Source organism: Alosa pseudoharengus, unplaced genomic scaffold (assembly GCF_046254945.1).
Source record: "Alosa pseudoharengus isolate Yale_2024_CS ecotype anadromous, Long Island Sound unplaced genomic scaffold, YU_APseudo_1.1 YU_APseudo_1.1_scf_7, whole genome shotgun sequence".
NCBI lineage: Eukaryota > Metazoa > Chordata > Actinopteri > Clupeiformes > Clupeidae > Alosa > Alosa pseudoharengus.
In genome coordinates this window covers 31,287,791-31,306,067 of record NW_027468859.1, presented here as the reverse complement: position 1 = coordinate 31,306,067, position 18,277 = coordinate 31,287,791, and the positions used below count along the sequence as shown (strand labels likewise).

General features: G+C 40.5%; 1 protein-coding gene across 5 annotated transcripts; it reads left to right on the top strand.

Annotated features, from left to right (window-relative positions):
* The first annotated feature begins 1,539 nt into the window (after positions 1-1,539).
* On the top strand, positions 1,540-17,958 carry LOC143110178 (interferon-induced GTP-binding protein Mx2-like). 5 transcript variants are annotated; one of them, XM_076273044.1, is made up of 16 exons: positions 1,542-1,866; positions 3,785-3,805; positions 4,771-4,824; positions 9,670-9,758; positions 9,847-10,049; positions 10,794-10,931; positions 12,139-12,293; positions 12,494-12,632; positions 12,737-12,935; positions 13,343-13,421; positions 13,856-13,978; positions 14,635-14,767; positions 14,887-15,045; positions 15,241-15,317; positions 15,526-15,729; positions 17,465-17,958. In XM_076273044.1, the coding sequence occupies exons 3-16, from the start codon at positions 4,774-4,776 to the stop codon at positions 17,687-17,689; spliced, it is 1,974 nt and encodes a 657-aa protein (XP_076129159.1). In that variant the 5' UTR covers positions 1,542-1,866; positions 3,785-3,805; positions 4,771-4,773; the 3' UTR covers positions 17,690-17,958. The 5 variants fall into 5 exon arrangements, with proteins under 5 accessions (XP_076129158.1, XP_076129159.1, XP_076129157.1 ...); XM_076273043.1 differs by lacking the exon at positions 3,785-3,805 and having other exon boundaries at positions 1,540-1,866; positions 4,756-4,824; XM_076273042.1 differs by lacking the exons at positions 1,542-1,866; positions 3,785-3,805 and adding an exon at positions 4,247-4,644 and having other exon boundaries at positions 4,756-4,824.
* The last annotated feature ends 319 nt before the right edge of the window (positions 17,959-18,277 follow it).

Here is an 18,277-nt window from a genome sequence, read left to right as displayed (position 1 = left end):
TCTTGAGGATGACAGAAGCAGGGTGTACACGCGTTGTGCACCCGCCCATATGACTGTTGACATGCGCTCTTAAAATAGCATATGAACAACTCGCCATTGACTTCTGACCAGGTTTAGGTGGTGTATGATAGCAATTTTTAGACAACGCGCCAGGCCCCTCCCTATTGCTACGTGCAAATAAACGTGCAAAATAACGAATTCAACTTTGCGCAGGTGAATAACGCGCTTTACGCCATGCGCTGGAGCCCAAAATACAGCCCATAGATTGTGTATATGTAGGCCTATATGCAAGCTAAAATATGCAGGATATTGAATTGACGATATTGATTGCAATTTCTGGTGTGTTAAGAGTGTGGAGTACTTTCACTGGGTCTGGTATGGTCATGTTATGATGTTACCACCTATTTCACCTGTGGGTGTCAGATTGACTGTGAACGTGAACCTGATGAAGCAACTTGCGAAACGCGTTGTTCACGCCAAATAAAGTCAGCAAAATATACCCTCCAGTGTGCGATGTATCTGTAAGGATCCTAATTACCAGGCTGATGATAATCTTTTCAGTCATATATTGACTCTTGATCAACTACTAAGTGTGGGCCTATTGTGGGCCTACTGTCACATGTCCACAGGAGCAGTTAACTATAGGGACAGGAAATGTAATCAAATGTATACCTTGTCATGTCTTGATTGATTCACTCTCACTACAACAATGGTCTCAAGTCTCATCAAAGTACTCTCAAATCAGATGACCTCCAACCATGTGATCCCAAATCAGCTGACCTCCAATCATGTGATCCATAACCAACCACAAACTAGGTAGTATTTAAGTGCGGTTCACAGAGCATTCTGGGAGGCATTCTGTAGTCAGAATCTCCCGCACCACTAAGGTGTGTAGTCATCATCCTCTGAGCTGGTATGTTCATTCTCTGATTGCTTCATATGGTTTCCTAAATGTTCCTTCAACCTGTTTTCGTAGCTTTCACATTATTCATTTAGATGTACCTTCTATAATGTATTGGATGAATAGCTTGTACCTGACAAATAAATTGTTATCCTTTGACCCGCATAGTTTTCTAGAGTTTCTTTAGATATCCCTCAAGTTTAAGATGGGCCAGGAGGAACGGCTAGGATTAGTCTCCAGGGCCGTGGGGGCTAAATCAGTGAAAGTGTAGGCATGCTACCAGGAGAACTGGCCATCGTATTCTACTGTGGTGGGTCACTGATGTTATTAGTAGTCTGGAATTAGACAGAAGGTGTTCTGTCCAGATGAGCATAGTGGTCCAGGCCAGCACTATAGACTAGACTACTAATAACATCAGTGACCCACCACAGTACAATACGAGTGGTGGTCATATTTTGTACATAATTGTTATAAATGTAATGGTGTTGCAAAACAATGGGATGGTACTTCCTTCATCCCATAGCCACACACACACAAAATAAACCCCAGTGCAGAACAGACAACCAAAACATGAGAACTAAAACAGCTGAAAAAGGAAGTGGGTGAAAGGAAGGCGAACAGTTAGAGAAGCGAGGGGGCTGGTATCGCCATATCACCTTACATTGTTCATTTGAGTGATTATTCTCACTCAGCGCTGCCCATTCTAGAGGATGCATTTTGTGAAAATCTGGAAACTACCTCTGAACTGGAAACAGGAAGACATGCTTCCCTTGACAGGAGTTCTGAAATGAAAAGGCAGTTAATTTGACATGATCTGAATTGTCAAATATGAGATTAGGAAAAACCAAGCAAGTCAGAAGTGAACATCAGAGGAAGGGTCAGAGTAAATCAGCTAAGCCGACCACGTGGGTTACACAGGTGACTTCTACTCTGGGAACTATCGAAGCTCATAGTGGGATGCAATGGTAAGCATCATAGTAACACCAAAAAAAAATGGACCTTTTACAAATTCCACTCAATTTGATTCTATGTTATGTGGTGCCGATAACAACTGAAATGTTCTCAAGATGCTTTGTAAAGCCCAGAGTGAACCTGAACAAATAATGTAGCCGGACTGTGACACTGCAGACCCTGCAGCAGACACCAATTCACTGACGGGCATTTTATTTTCCGACGGGGGGGGGGGGGGGCAATTCATCTGTTCACTGTTGCAGGAACTTGATCATGTTAGATTTAAGATAAGCCATTAATAGATACTGGTGCTACAAGACCTTACTTGTCTACAATGTAGGCCAGTGGTTCTTAAACTTTTTGGCTGGCGACCCTCCAAAAACATGGGCCAAGTCTCGCGACTCCCTTCTCTCTAACCGGCAGAATTTGGTTTCGAAATGTTGTGAGATGGGCATTGGAAGCAGAGCCAGAAAATGTCTTCTCTCATAGGTAGGCTATGTCAACATCAAAGGCATTATGTCTATGGCAGCCTTTGACTGAAAACCTTTACAAAAATTTCTTTAATCCAGACTGCAAATCATTTCGCGACCCCTCCAATATTTTTGGTGACCCCCAGTTTGAGAACCATGATACAGGCCAACCCAAGTAACCTAACTGCATTATAATGGTGCGGCCCGTGCACAGGGATGGACAGAAAGCGAGAGAGACTCGAGTGTTACTGAGATGCGTATGGAGAGTAGACAGGCTGTTGAGACTGGAGCGAGTTATATTCAAAATAGTGTCAGAAAACAAATACACAGACAAAAGCCAAGTCTTCGTTCATTTGCTAACCAATTTCAAATACAGGGAAAGGGAGTTAGCTCCGAAGTTAGAGAAAATGTGGCCATGGAACGATAAGATCCAGCTGTGCTCTCTGACAATGTCAGAAGAAAAAACAGGACAGGTTAACGCTATCAAACAAAGCCAGAAACTACTACTACTACTAACTAGGATATGAGACATAGCCTACCAGCCAGCCAATAAGTTGCTGCGCCACTAAAAACCTGTTTCAAGCATTTGGCCTCCTCTCCATAAAGGTGATAAGCCATTAAGTAGTAATGGAGGAATACAGAAGCAATACAGATTGTGCAAGTGTTATTTGCTAATTGCTATATTGACAAACCCATAATATAGGTTATTAATTAGTGCTCAAATCATATATATAAGTACTTTTGATCCCATGAGGGAAATTTGTTCTCTGCATTTATCCCAATCTGTGAATTAGCGAACACACTCGGCACGCAGTGAACACACAGTGGTCGGGGTTCGAACCGGCAACCCTTCGGTTACAAGTCCAAAGCGCTAACCAGTAGGCCACAGCTGGCCCCTCAAAAAATCAATCCATCAACACATAAAGTATTTTCCATAGTTCTGAAATCAAAACATATTTTGGAATCCACAGTACACCTACACAAGCCAAAATCCCTTCTGAGAGAAAGTTCTATACAATGAGGCTACAAGACCTTTCATAACTTCAAAACTCAGGTTTTCCATTCTCTAAGTGTCTTTAATCGATACTGTGGCAAGCAAACCCCTCAAGTCACAAGAGTCAGCCTAAACATGGTGGAATAAGTAGTCAGCTCACTTTCGATTTCCAAGGGTCATAAGTAATTAAACTTAAATAAGTATAGCAAACACATTTTTTTGTAAATGAATGTTTACTCAATTCCAAAGAATATTGAAAAATGTACAAATTAATAATATAGCCTACATCTACAAAGACAGACATGTTATACTTGATTGGACCTGAACAAAGTGATAAAAACCAAACATGTTGTATTTGCATTATATGAGTGATTATGTGATTACCTGTCTTTCCCCTGCTTATTGTGTGACCACAGAACACAGCACTGTTAACTCTGGAAATTCCTCACATTGTTCTTTCAATTTCAGTTCAAATAGTCCAGTCAGGTAGGGGAGACCGGGGCTGGTTGGAACACTTTTCACTCTCGGTTATATTTCTCCGTCTTACAATGCGTTGAAATGATCAAATTGTGATTAACTGAAAGCTTGGGATCTCAGCTACAAAATGTATACATTCAATGTCAACAAATGATCCCTTGTTTTGAGTTATATATGATTAAAGTGGTGTTGTGCACGTGTTCCAACCTGCCCCATGCACGGGGTTGGTTGGCACATGTAGTCGGGGTTGGTTGGAACACCTATGTTATAGTCCTTTGCAGTACTCCTTTTGCTTTTGTTTGAAGTGCTCATCTATATCACTACCTGTAGGGCTTTGCTGATTTCTTTTCTGTGTGTTTTTCTTCAGTAGGGCCCACCGTCAAGACCAATTTGGTCCCTACCGATTTTTTTTTACTTAAAATGTTTAAAAATGTCGGAAATGCTTCCAAATGTAAAACTATGTTCAGTAATTACAATAACAATGTTAAAATAAAGATTGATGATGTTTTTATGTGTAAAATACAAAGTTTATAGATTTGTCACAAAATAGCCATAGAGAATGTATGTGCCAACCAACCCGTGTGCCAACCTGCCCCGCCCACATTAGGTCAAACTTTTTTGCATCAATGCTGTTAGCCTGCTAATATCGGTCACCTCAGGTTTTTAAACTTCATTTTAAATTATAGATGAGTCCCCTAGCAATCAATTATAATGAATATTTTTTATTTATCCCTAACTATTACCCTTCTAGGATGTATTTAGTGGGAGGTGCATATTCTAAGTTTTGACACTACAAAATAAAAAAGTTGTTCTCACCTAAAGGGTTAATGACCTGGAGACCAGTTACATACGTGAGTTTACTCTACTCAATAAGGCCGTCAGTTTAGTGTTGGAATTTTGTTGCAGCTCCCTCTAGTAGCCTGGATATTAACAGTGTCTCAACCTGCCCTTGTTCCAACCAGCCCCGGTCTCCCCTATATATGAGCTTGCAAAATAGACTGCACTCATTGAGTGCCCACAACTCACAGAAGGTAAGTCAGATGTTTTTTTTTTCTTTTTGATACTGATAATAGAATAATTTGCCTGATTAATCATCAATATTTTTCATACAAATACTATTAACATTTCATAGTGTTACATACTAAAATAATCCAGTTTCCATTATATTAACAATTTAATAACTTTTATAACAATTCTAGCAATTTTCTATAGTAAAAATATTGTTCGTATTATATTGATTAAGGGCCAATCTCATTTCTCTGTTTTACCCCTTCCCCTTAGTTTTGCGCGTTCACGTGAGAGGAAGGGCTATCCCAATTCTCTTTTGGATCAAGGGGTAGGACTAAGGGGAAGGGGTAGATACCCCTTAAAACCAAGCATTTTCGCTTACTTGAAACCGAGGGGTAAAGAGAAATACCCAACGTGACAGAGCGCAGTGCGCCTGTCACTTGATCTGACAAATCTCCCGACACGGTATGGACAATAAGACTCAACATTTAAACAAAACGAGACATTTTACATTAATATGATCTGGGGGGATGATTGGCATGATTGTGGACAATGTAATTTGTACCAAGCAAATATCATGTGAGTGAATGTATGTACGGTGGGCTGAAGGTTTGGATGCGTGGTGAAGGGAAGTAGGAAGGGAATATTTGTTATCGGTAAGAGTGCTAAAAGGTATTTGTTTGCATAGCGTGACATCAATGCAGTTTGGGGGTTGCAAGCGCGCACATAACATCTTAAGGTAACTTCTTAAATTTGTCATTGCATGTTAATGCTGTACTAGCGAATGTTCTCACCAGTCTTCATGGCGGCCTTCCGTGTACAGGGGGCAAGCCGGTTTGCAGACGGCAAGACCTTTTTCAATGTTTGGGGCGTGCTCCCGTAGGGAAGCGTTCATTAGCGCAGGGGTGTTTGTGGCAAACTTTTCTTTTCATTGGTTTCTTTTGGAAGCGCAGTTTGTTGTTAATGCACAAGAAATAATCTGAGTATTGTGCTGCGCAAGGGGTTCTAAGAGATGAAATATTTGTTTCAAGATGTTAATTTAATTGTGACCGTGATTTGGTTGTGACCAGTGCTATTTAATGCCTGGGGTTGCTTTAGTAGAGGGATGCGTCTCTGACGAGAGAGGACGTAAGTACTGTTGCTATAACAGGGGCCTAGAAGCGTGGGCATTGTCCTATCTTTGTTTTCTGTTTGTCCAGTGTTTGTTTGGTAATTGTTCGTCACTTAAACCTGCCGGTAGCCTACCAGTAAATAAGAATAATAAAAAAATTGTAAGTGGCACTTGGATTTCCACCTGAGTCTTCTCTCCACCTGCTCGGACACGCACTCCTTTACATATGGTGGCAGTGGAAAAAAAACATCAACTACCAGTGTCCGAAGACCAGGCTGGAATGTAAGGTAAAGCAGCGGCAGGAGGAAAGTTGCTCCTGTGACCAGGTAGCCAGAGGATGAAGACTATGGTGCAGCAGTTCTGCCTTCGTCGACGCAAGGGCTTGAGAGAAAGACAGGAGAGGAAGGCTAGTCTGGCTGCGGAATTAGGCTTCAGTGGCCTCAAGGTCGGCACCAGGGGTGGCAAATGGCGGTGTCTGGCAAATGCCAGGGGATGTGGATGCAACAGGTCAACCTCCAGCGGCTGCAGTGGGGCCAGCGGCAACAACAGGGGTCCAGGCACGAGTGACGGCAGTATATCCAGCGGCAACGACGGGGGTCCAAGCACCAGCTGTAGCAATGTGTCCAGTGGCAATGGCAAGGATCCAAGCATTACAGGGGCAACGGGTTCAGCCCAGAAGCAGGGTTCCAGCTCCAGGAGAACTGGAGCTACAGCTCACAGGCTTGAGGGGACCAAAAGAATGCCGCTGTGCAGTTTTGTTGGGCATTATATGACATCAGAAAGTTGGACTGCGGTCTTCCTCTCTTTGTCTTCTGGGACGAAGACGCTTGAGGGGGGGTAATGTGACAGAGCGCAGTGCGCCTGTCACTTGATCTGACAAATCTCCCGACACGGTATGGACAATAAGACTCAACATTTAAACAAAACGAGACATTTTACATTAATATGATCTGGGGGGATGATTGGCATGATTGTGGACAATGTAATTTGTACCAAGCAAATATCATGTGAGTGAATGTATGTACGGTGGGCTGAAGGTTTGGATGCGTGGTGAAGGGAAGTAGGAAGGGAATATTTGTTATCGGTAAGAGTGCTAAAAGGTATTTGTTTGCATAGCGTGACATCAATGCAGTTTGGGGGTTGCAAGCGCGCACATAACATCTTAAGGTAACTTCTTAAATTTGTCATTGCATGTTAATGCTGTACTAGCGAATGTTCTCACCAGTTTTCATGGCGGCCTTCCGTGTACAGGGGGCAAGCCGGTTTGCAGACGGCAAGACCTTTTTCAATGTTTGGGGCGTGCTCCCGTAGGGAAGCGTTCATTAGCGCAGGGGTGTTTGTGGCAAACTTTTCTTTTCATTGGTTTCTTTTGGAAGCGCAGTTTGTTGTTAATGCACAAGAAAGAATCTGAGTATTGTGCTGCGCAAGGGGTTCTAAGAGATGAAATATTTGTTTCAAGATGTTAATTTAATTGTGACCGTGATTTGGTTGTGACCAGTGCTATTTAATGCCTGGGGTTGCTTTAGTAGAGGGATGCGTCTCTGACGAGAGAGGACGTAAGTACTGTTGCTATAACAGGGGCCTAGAAGCGTGGGCATTGTCCTATCTTTGTTTTCTGTTTGTCCAGTGTTTGTTTGGTAATTGTTCGTCACTTAAACCTGCCGGTAGCCTACCAGTAAATAAGAATAATAAAAAAATTGTAAGTGGCACTTGGATTTCCACCTGAGTCTTCTCTCCACCTGCTCGGACACGCACTCCTTTACACCAACATACACCGCTCACACCGGAAAAACAAGCACACCGAGAGATTCATTGATATGAAATGTTGGCATTAATAAGGATAAGTGATTGGTAGATTCCTTGGGTATCTCAAATCCTTAGGGTTATGAAATCATTTGTAAGTTTAATTATCAGTTACAGGAATTCTGCTTTACCGTTTTTTGCAATTCATGCATCCCCCTACCTAGTTTATAACCAGTGTTGTTGATGCAATCAGTGCCGCCGCTACCACCACGCGCATCACGCACTATGCATAGGGCACCATGGGGCGTCGCGTGCACCAACATTTAGGTAATAAATATAAGTACCGCAGCTTTACTTCAACCTGATTTTCATTCTTTCGAACGTTTACAATGTCAAAATACAGCAACTGCATGTTACATGCAATGATGATATGGGTCCTCTCAGTCATTTAGAAGTAATTATCATAGATGACACAGGTATTTCTTTCTTTAAGTTTCGTTTAATTTACTAAGTAAAAATAGCCGAGACAATTACCCTTGCCTCAACGCACCGTCAGGTGTCACGTAGTCTAGTTGCAGTCATGGCAGCATCACGTTTCGTTTCATTCATTAAGCCTCAACGCACTGTCAGGTGTCACGTACTGTAGCCTATAGTTGCAGTCACATGCCGTATTATAGAGGACACTAGTATTTCTTTAAGTTCCGTTTAATTTACTAAATGTGCTCTAAGCGATGCCACGCGTTTTTTAGGCTAAACATTAATGTCACTTACTGCAAACATCACCTAACATCACCTAGCTGTCTGTGTCCTGAATACACGCGAACGCGATCTCTGTGGACAGCCCAGGCTCCAAAATCGGCAACAAAACCAACCTGGGCAGACCTAGCCCATAAAACATACAAACTGTTCCAGCAAATCACAGACGAGATGCCCGTTTAGGAGAGTTTCAATTGCACGGGAGCAACAAGGGAGGGGGAGGACGTAGCAAGCTAGCTTTCTGTTTTGTTTGAAAGTCAACAGAAGTGATGTTACCCAGCATTGCTTAGAGCACCTTTAAGTAGCCTAAAAATAGTCAACGAGACAATTATCCTTGTCTCAGGTAATTGCAGATAGGCCTAGGCGACCTCTGACATGTCAAAACGAATGAGAAAGCTAATGGTTAAATACAATGAAGATGCAATAGGGCCACCAATGAGATACTTAGGCTACCTGTACTGGAAAATGTTATGCTATCTAACCTGCACTGAACCTTAAGTTATATTAATTTTATAGGATGGATATTTAATGTTGTGATGGATATTATCATTAAGCATGGCCCAGACATAACTTATTGTCAAATTAATTATATTATTGGCTATTTAGAGTAGTTGTTTTAAAAACACAACACATGAGACAGGAGAGAGAAATCAGACAGAGGACAAAAGAGAGGGAAATAGATGTGACACTCATCCTGTCAGAACATGACGTCACACCGATTGAAATGTATTCCACTCAGACAGGCTAGGTGGCTACCAGGCGCATAATTCACTTCTAATTGCAAACAGAAAATGTCTAGATAGCATCGTGTCATGACATGCTTCCATTTCCAAAGCAATGAAGGCTGTAAATACCAACTTAATATTAAGCATATAGTGTTAATATTGTGCTATAAATGTAGCAATGCTAGAGTTTGTTTATCAGCCTTAGTCTATATTTGAATGGAGCTGGCAAAAAAGTCTATGTAGACTCAATGCCCTTAAAGTGACAGTGCACCATTTATACTAGTACTTCAAACTAATTTTAGTAGTATTTTTCTTAAGAAATTCATATTTTAAACAAAAATATTTTTTTTTTTGAGGGGACGGGGGGGCACAAAGCAGTTCTGCTTAGGGCATCCAAATGGCCAGTGGCACTGGATTCAATGATTAAATTGAAATGGGTATGCAATGTATGAGTGTCATGTCTATTTCTATTCTGAGCTATTTCTATTGTGCTTAATTCATTTGATTCCATTTGTGCTTGATATCTATGATAGCCATTTACCTACAGAGCAATGGACCAATGGAATCCAGTGGAAAGTGATGAGGATATGCCTACCATTACTCAAGAGAGAGCATGGAATAAGTATGTACTGTATTTAACTTACTCAGTAATACAGTTTAAAAAAGACTGCTTTTCATCCACATTTTAATGACATTTTCCTCCTTTATAGTTTCAATAAAGAGATGGAGGGAGTATTCCATAGCGATTTGAGTGAACGGGTTCGACCCTATCTAGACCTCATTGATTCACTGCGTATGATTGGAATCGATCAGGATCTGACTCTGCCTGCGATAGCTGTGATCGGAGACCAGAGCTCAGGGAAGAGCTCCGTGTTGGAGGCGCTGTCTGGAGTAGCTCTCCCCAGAGGCAGTGGTGAGATTGTGTTGCCTGCCCAGGTTTTATGAACACACTATGAACACTTGCAGAGTACTTTGAACATAGAACAGTCAATTTTCTGCTTAGATTAGGCCATCCATATTTGCATCAATATTCCATGTAGACTATGGTGTCAGGAGTGCACAATGAGTGCTCTCATAATGGTTTTCTTCAAAAGGTTTTTTTTTTTTCATGAAAATTGGGTTAAAACCCCACATTTACAGGATAAAGTAGACAAAAGCAGAAGTAGGCCATACTCCCTGTGTGGTAGACTTTACCAGAAACAGCAGCTAAAGAAGCAGAACTCACTACAAATCAGAAACGAAACACAATCAGTGTTAAGCCTTAAGCCACAGAGGGGGGAAATGTGTGGAGTGGCAGGTGGCAGGTTTGGTGGGTATAGATTAACTACCTTTGTCCAGCAGCCTTCCAAAGTGTAATAATTGATAACTGAAAACTCCTGCACACTGTCTTTTTCACATGCAATATTAAATGAATAAGGTTATTTCACAAGGCACAACATTTTTTAATATTTGATTGGTTGATTTAAAAGGAAAGTGTCATAATATAATACTTTTGATATAAATCTAAAAGCAGTTTCCTTCCAGTGAATTCATTGAGAAATAAAATTTATTCAAAAATATACTTTGTGATCAAATTAAGATAAATTAAAAGTTATGATGAACATTCAACTTTCAGTCGCTATCATTTCATTATCAAAAATACCACATTTTTCCTCAGGAATTGTGACTCGATGCCCGTTGATGCTGAAGTTGAGGAAGCTGAAGGGAGGTGTGCAGTGGAAGGCCATCATCTCCTACAAAGACACGAAAATTGAATTTACAGACCCCTCTCTGGCTGAGGACTATGTCAATGAGGGTAAGATAAAGGGTTTACAACACAGGGGAGCTCATCATCATGTAGATCATAGAATTTAGTCTGGAAACACTCAATTGCAGAGTGTAAAAAAGATTGGTATGCTGGCTTAGTGATACTGGCCCTCATCAACCGAGCGTAGAAACCAGTGTAGATCTGAGCATAGAAATCATCTTATGACGGGGCTCACGTGTGATTCATGAAACTTTCCTATCATTCCAATTCCAGCATAAGAATAAACGTGTGTTGATAAATGTGGCGGTGTAATTTGAATATCACACTTGTTTTAAAGGGCTCGCCCCTAGAATTTACGACATGGTAGATGCATTATACGTCCAAAAGAGAAAGAGATGGTCCGTTCATGCCACCTGGGAATATTAGGGAGTGATTGCGTTGTTTTTCCCACGGCGAGTGTTCTTGCGCTTTGCTGTCAGAATGTGCGGAAAACATGGATGCCACAACAAAGGTTAAAACATATGCTCACTAATCTTAAATAAACAACTGTATTGATTAAACAAATGGTGTAAGACGCTTGTTAAAGAAGGAAATGCAGCTTTCAAGTGACAAAAACAGCAAATTCCCAATTCCCATACAATTGACAAATGAACAAACAAATGAATTCCCCCCAGTTTCTCACCTCTTCTTCCCACATGAAGTGACGTGAATGATGATTGTGTTTAACTGACGTTAATTTATGACTGTTGCGCTTTCCAAAGAGAAAGTAATTCTCTCCGCATACAGTAGCCTATGGCTATCTTAAGCCATCAAATGTGTTAACATAACAGGCTACAATAAGGCAGTAGGCTACAAATGTGCAGCAAAAGTTTCAGGTCCAAGATATTCTGAATTCAACTCTTCAACTTTCCAATCCTCCACCGATTTACTGCTGCACCATGCTATTTGCCACCCCCGTACACGATTTGAGACATGACGTAAGATTCAAGTGTAGCCACCGCTCACGTTCAAATTGATAAATGCCATGCTTTGCATGGAAATGAGCGTACGCCCTACAACTGTTTTATGTCGTACGGTACACACGTTTAATAAATGAGGGCCAATAAGTGTGTGTTTTTTTTAATTGTTTTTATTATTTACAGAACCAGACATAAATTGATCATTTTGAACCTAACTTGTCAAACAGAGCAGGAATTAATGAGTTAAAGTGACAACGTTTAGAAACTAACAACCCCCTCTTCAATGTGTCCATCAGCCCAGAACGAGCTGGCTGGAGACGGTGTTGGGATCTGTGACGAGCTGATCAGTCTGGAGATCATGTCTCCTGATGTGTGTGACCTCACTCTGATTGATTTACCCGGCATTGCCCGAGTGCCTGTGAAAGGACAGCCTGAGGACATTGGAGACCAGGTGAGTGGATAGAAATAAATCATATCCAATTGGCACACTGTTGAAATATCTTTTGTGCACCGCTTCAGGCATAAAATCAAAACAAAAGTCTTCAAACTGAATGTAATTTTGAGACACAAGGCAAAAACAGAATTAGCATAATGGATAAGAAATTGTTTACATCATATAAAATGAACTGCTAATTTTTGTCTTGTTTGTAGATTAAAAGCCTCATTCTCAGCTTTATTGAGAAGAGTGAAACAATAATCTTGGTGGTGGTTCCATGTAATGTTGACATAGCAACAACTGAAGCTCTCAGAATGGCCCAGGATGTAGATCCAGAAGGAAAAAGAACTTTGGGTAGGCTAAGACATGTTTTAATCTGGTTGTAAGAAAAGCACTCTTCATATCCTCCCCAAAAGAAGCCTGTAATCTGAAAATTTTAATTGAATGTGTGTTTACAGCTATTCTGACTAAACCAGACCTCGTAGATCGTGGCACAGAAAAGAACGTTTTGGATATTGTTAACAATCGTGTCATCCCACTGAGCAAAGGCTACATAGTTGTGAAATGCCGTGGTCAGCAGCAAATTCAGGACAAGATTCCTCTAGCCGAGGCCACCAGGATGGAGAGAGATTTCTTCAGACAACACAAGTATTTTAGGTAAATGTTGACCTACTCTGCAAATCACATCTTGTCCTTTCGTTTGAAAACAACTTTCACTAGACTTGATGATGTTAGATTGTTAATGCTATGGTAAAATAATATGTGGATTGTATATTTTATTTGTCTTTGTTATGTTTGAGCTAAAAAAAATTTGCTAAATTATATTGGTTACATTTTATTTGACAGCATCGACATAAGAGTGACATGACACTGTCATGAATGTGTCATAAACAAGTCATAAACGTTTATGACATAACGCTTCTGTTATTAAGTGGCATTCTGTTTTTGTCATAACAAGCTAGGATTAGGGTCAGGGGTCAGGGTTCATGTGTCATGACAGTGTCATGTGTTCATGTACTGTCAAGTAAAGTGTTACCATTATTTTTGCTATTTTGTTTTTACAGTGGTCTTCTCAAGGAGGAAAAAGCCACAACTCAGTGCCTTTCTACTAAACTGACCCAAGATCTGGTAGACCACATCAAAGTAAGTGCTGAAGAGAAGCATATCCTCACATTTTACATATTATTCATCTATGGGAATACATAAGAGTTAAAGGGCCGTTCACCCCAGGAACTAACTAGAACGATAAAAGCGACCAACGATGGTCCACACTGACCAACAATGCTAAAATTCGATGATTCTGATGGATTCTGATTGGCTGTTTTATCATTCTCAAAATTGCTCTGAAAGTGATCCCCAACAATATTGTTCTTCATGTCGTTATCGTTATAGTTTATGTGTTGACGTCATCTTTCTTATTAGTTGGAACGATACTTGTTCACGATTATCGTTATAGTTATCATTCTTGGCATTAAAGGCCTTTAGTTATGATCTTGGTGTGAATGACCTGTAGTGCTGACATGAAAATCTCTCTCTGTTTGTGTGTGTGTGTGTGTCTGTGTGTGTGTGTGTTTCAGAAAGCACTACCAACATTATCAGAGCAAGTTAAGATGGAGCTTCTTCAGTCAAGGACATTAGTCAGTGAATGCACAGAAGGTCCCCCCTCAGAACCCCAGCAGAAGAAAGCTTACCTGATTGAGGTGAGTACAGCAAGATATTTAGATCTTCTTTATTATTATGTCTGCATAACTCCATAACGATTAAAGCAGCACTCTGCAAGTTTTTTTTTTTCAATCTTAATATAACAGCTTTTAAGGCAATTTGATGTTAAACAAACTTGTAATAGGGAAATCATTCACCTAGCATAGCTATAGAGCATGGCTGGTTAGGATTGAAGAACCAGCCTTGCAACTTCAGGTCCCGAGAATCATGAAACATTACCTGGTTAGTAGATATAGCTCTTTGGAGATAGTCTTTGTCTGTTGCTAGTCCTTTGGCTCCAAAACAAAAGTGCATGCAGGGGGAAAGGAAGTATCATGCCATGAGAATTATTTACAATAACATGGTAAAAAAAATATATAAATATTTCACAACTCTAAGGGGAGCTCTAGAGTCACCAAAAATACTCAAAACTACATTGAATGCCTCTAATAGTTCCTAGCTGTTGTGTTAACATCATACTTCAGAGTAATTGGGAGTATTTCTAAAAAGCACTGAGATTCAGTTTGCCATTTGCCATTACTTGGCAAAATATTTAGCTGACCTTTTGATTTAGATTGAAAATTAATCACCAATACAGTACAGTTTGCCTGAACAGCTTTGCATACTTAAAACATCAGTGTTTATCTCTTCACAGATCTTGACATTGTTCACTGAGAACATCAACAACTTAAGTGCTGGTGAGGTAGTGAATGAGGAAAACCTATTCATTATCCTACGTAGCCATTTCCAGTTATGGAACACTGAACTTCTAAACAGTCAAGAGTCATGTGAGTTGCACGTAATGTTGACTAAAACAAAATCTACATAATATTTCCTTAAATTGAGACATTTCTTAGACTACAAAAAATAAATTTGACTCATTAAGTCTAATCCATTTACAAAACAGATGCTAAAATGGTACAGGATGCTGCAAAGGAGTATGACCTGAAGCACAGAGGAAGAGAACTCCCTGGTTTCAGTAACTACAAAGTGTTTGAGATGGTGGTCCAGAAACTGGTGAAAAACCTGGAGGGCCCTGCATTAGAGACTTTGAAAGTCATCAGAGGTAACTGTACAAAGGATCAGTGAGGCACTTCGTTAACAACTCTACTCATCCATCAGAAAGACTCATGAGTTTGAGATAGTTTTTGATTGTGTTTTTATTGCTGTATTGGTAATGCAGTTGACTATTGTGTTTACACGTATTGCATATAATATTCCTCATGAATTCACTGGGAATAATACATTTTCCTTTTTGTAGAAACTGTGCAGGCACAGCTCAATGACGTTTCAAAAACTTGCTTCTCAAACTACCCTTTCCTTCACTGTGTCGCAATGGTAAATATAAATATAAATATTATCAAAAATGTTGAATGCATCTTTATACCTGTGTGTTTCTCATATAAATTAGCTGTGAATAAAGCCCATTTCTCAGGTTCACTTGATTGATTGTAGTCTTCTCAGAGATTTGTCAGGCATCAGATTCAAATTCAAAATGCCTTGATTTAACTGTTTCTTTTTCATGATGCCTTTTTTCTTCACACAGAACAAGATAGACCAGATCCAGTCGAAACAGGAGGTCAAAGTGGTGGAGAGGATCCGGGAGCAGTTTGAGATGGAGAAGCTGGTCTACACTCAGGACACCATCTACTTCAAGGCCCTGACGAAGATGGAGGAATCCTCACCTGTGAACTGGGCTGATTTCGACACGAGAAACAAATACCCTGAAATGCTCCAGGCATACTATGAGGTAGATTACAGTAGATTCCAAACAAAAGGCCTAGGGCCCTATCATTCTAAAGTGCATAGTCACTCGTCAAAAGTCTATTCAAATTTAGTAGGATGTCCAGTTCACATTGGGATGGGTTTCGCTATCAAAAGTGGAGCGCATGGCGTAACAAGGTGTTCCTAGGTCTTTTAATCAGTCATATGGGTGTGTTTGGGGCGTAACATCATTTTAAACCAATGAGAATGACATCTGTCATTCCCTTTAACGGCGCAATGCGCGATATGTCAAATAAATGCATCGGTATTTTGGCATTCAAAGGCACATTTGAAGGAGGCTGCTTGCGGGACCGTATAGAATAGTCATTCTTAAACCATGCTTTACTAAAGCCTAGCATAGCCTTCACGCATTTGCACTCGTCTACTTGAACTCATTGGCAAAGTGAAACTAACTTCACCAAGGAGTCAGTCAACGACAAGACAGTTATATGCAGTTACTTTCACTATTGACTGACAATGGGTTACCACCGAAAACATAGGCTGGAAAAAGCAATACTTACCCTAATATTGCTCAAATGACTGAATAAAACAACATTTATCCTGCAGAGGAGTTGCTTATATCTCGTGACGTGCGTCTTCAGCTGTGCTCCATACGTGTCTCTCGCCTCTCCCCTAATCACTTTTAACCGTCACCGTTTCGTAATATCTTTGTTCTAATTATGTTTCCCATTGTAATCGTGCAATTTGTAATGCTTTGCATGGACGTGCGCCGGTGTGCGTTCATGAATGATAGAAGGATGGTGCGTGCACCTGCCAATATGACTGGTGACATGCGCTCTTAAAATAGCATATGAACAACTCGCCATTGACTTCTGACCAGGTTTAGGTGGTGTATGTACAATTTTTAGACAACGCACTAGGCCCCTCCCTAGGTTGTTAATTGCCACACCCCTGGGCGCAATGCTTAAAAAATAAACGTGCAAAATACAGAATTCAACTTTGCGCGGGTGAATAACGAGTATTACGGCATGCGCTGGTGACCCAAAATACAGCCCCTAAAGTGATTGTCAACAATTGACTATATGTCACTGAAGGAGCTTCAGCCAGCAATATATTTCCGGTGGAGCGTCAGCTGGGTTGTAACGGCATCAGTTATATTCTGCTCCTTTTGTTTTTTTACCTGGATACTGAATATCATGTTTATGCCCAACAAAGCAACTCTTATTCAGTATTGACACATGCATAAATTCTTTGGCATCGCTAGGTGCAACACACAACCGGGTCCGTGTGGTACACTAAAACAATAGCCGCTACACCCCGCCGGAAATATAGAGCTGGCTGAGAGGCTTCTGTGGCACAGATCATTGTATTTATTATACAGTTACTACATCCTCCTTAATAATATGATGTGACATTAATTTTGTAACAATGAAAAACGTCACTTTACAGCACGCTTTAGTGGCATATCCACTGATAGAGTAGAATGAGTTGATAAATGTTTCCATTATCAGGAGAAAGTTGAGCATTCAATAGTGTACTTTAAGGTTTCCTGATCATCCTTCATATCAGGATCATCAGACACCCACTGATAACAGTACATTCCAGACATGCAGTGCTCAAAGTGAATCAAATTAAAATTCTTTCATCTGTAAGTTTTATTGATATAAGAAAAAAAACATGAAGACAGGATGGCCCAATTAACCAAACTGTCTCCTGGTCCTCTCTCTCTCTCTCTCTGTCTCTATCTCTTTCTCTCTCAGATAGTGATTCAGCGCCTGGCAGACCAGATACCCATGCTGATCCAGTTCTTCCTGCTGAAACAGTCAGCGCGAGTGCTGTGTACTGAGATGCTGAGCCTGATTGAGGGGGTGGATTTGGACAAAGCCCTGTGCGAGGGCTCAGATGCAGGCCGACGTCGTAACGAGCTGCAGAGTCGCATCGAGCGTCTCAGCCTGGCTCAGGAGAAACTCAGCCATTTCCTCTGAAGTGGACTAGGACCATGGACAGTTTCAGTAGTGATGCGTCCATGTTATAAAAATGTAAAAACAGAAGAGTTTATTCTAATCTCATGTTTGGATCAGGCTGTTTACCTATTATTGTTATTACCTATTCTTGTTGCCTCAAACTTGATGATAGGCTACTCTTGAACTACATTGTTTCTTTAAAGAGGTTGTGAAATTATATTGAAGTTTTACCCAGAGTTATTAAACCTTGGGCTAAGTCATAAAAAGAGTACATGTAAAACAGAATAATAATCTAGGCTGTCCACTAGCTGCTCCCCTGAGAAGTTAAAGAGCAATTTGTAGTTTAATTTCAAAACTGAATTTATACTTTGTCTTTGCTGAAATGTCTTTTTAAAATTGTACATGTATGAATTAATGTTTTGCCATCATGTGTTGCCATTTTGAGCAGACTCCGAAATATGCCTTTCCCACCCACAAATGTGTCATATTACATAGGAGGAGTTTAACCGTTGTTTGACGTTTTTTTGGAAAGTCATAATGGTTCATTATTGTGTTTGTGCTGACTGCACTAATTCCAGCCTGTCAGGACATCACATCCACCATTTTCCT

What these genes read in the sequence shown, in the direction of transcription:
- LOC143110178 (XM_076273042.1), top strand. Translation starts at nt 4,621, where the DNA reads ATGACCTGGAGACCAGTTACATAC. An exon ending in TCTAAACAGTCAAGAGTCAT is followed by an intron (nt 14,768 to 14,886) that starts GTGAGTTGCACG and finishes TTTACAAAACAG; the next exon opens with ATGCTAAAATGGTACAGGAT. An exon ending in TGCTCCAGGCATACTATGAG is followed by an intron (nt 15,730 to 17,464) that starts GTAGATTACAGT and finishes TTTCTCTCTCAG; the next exon opens with ATAGTGATTCAGCGCCTGGC.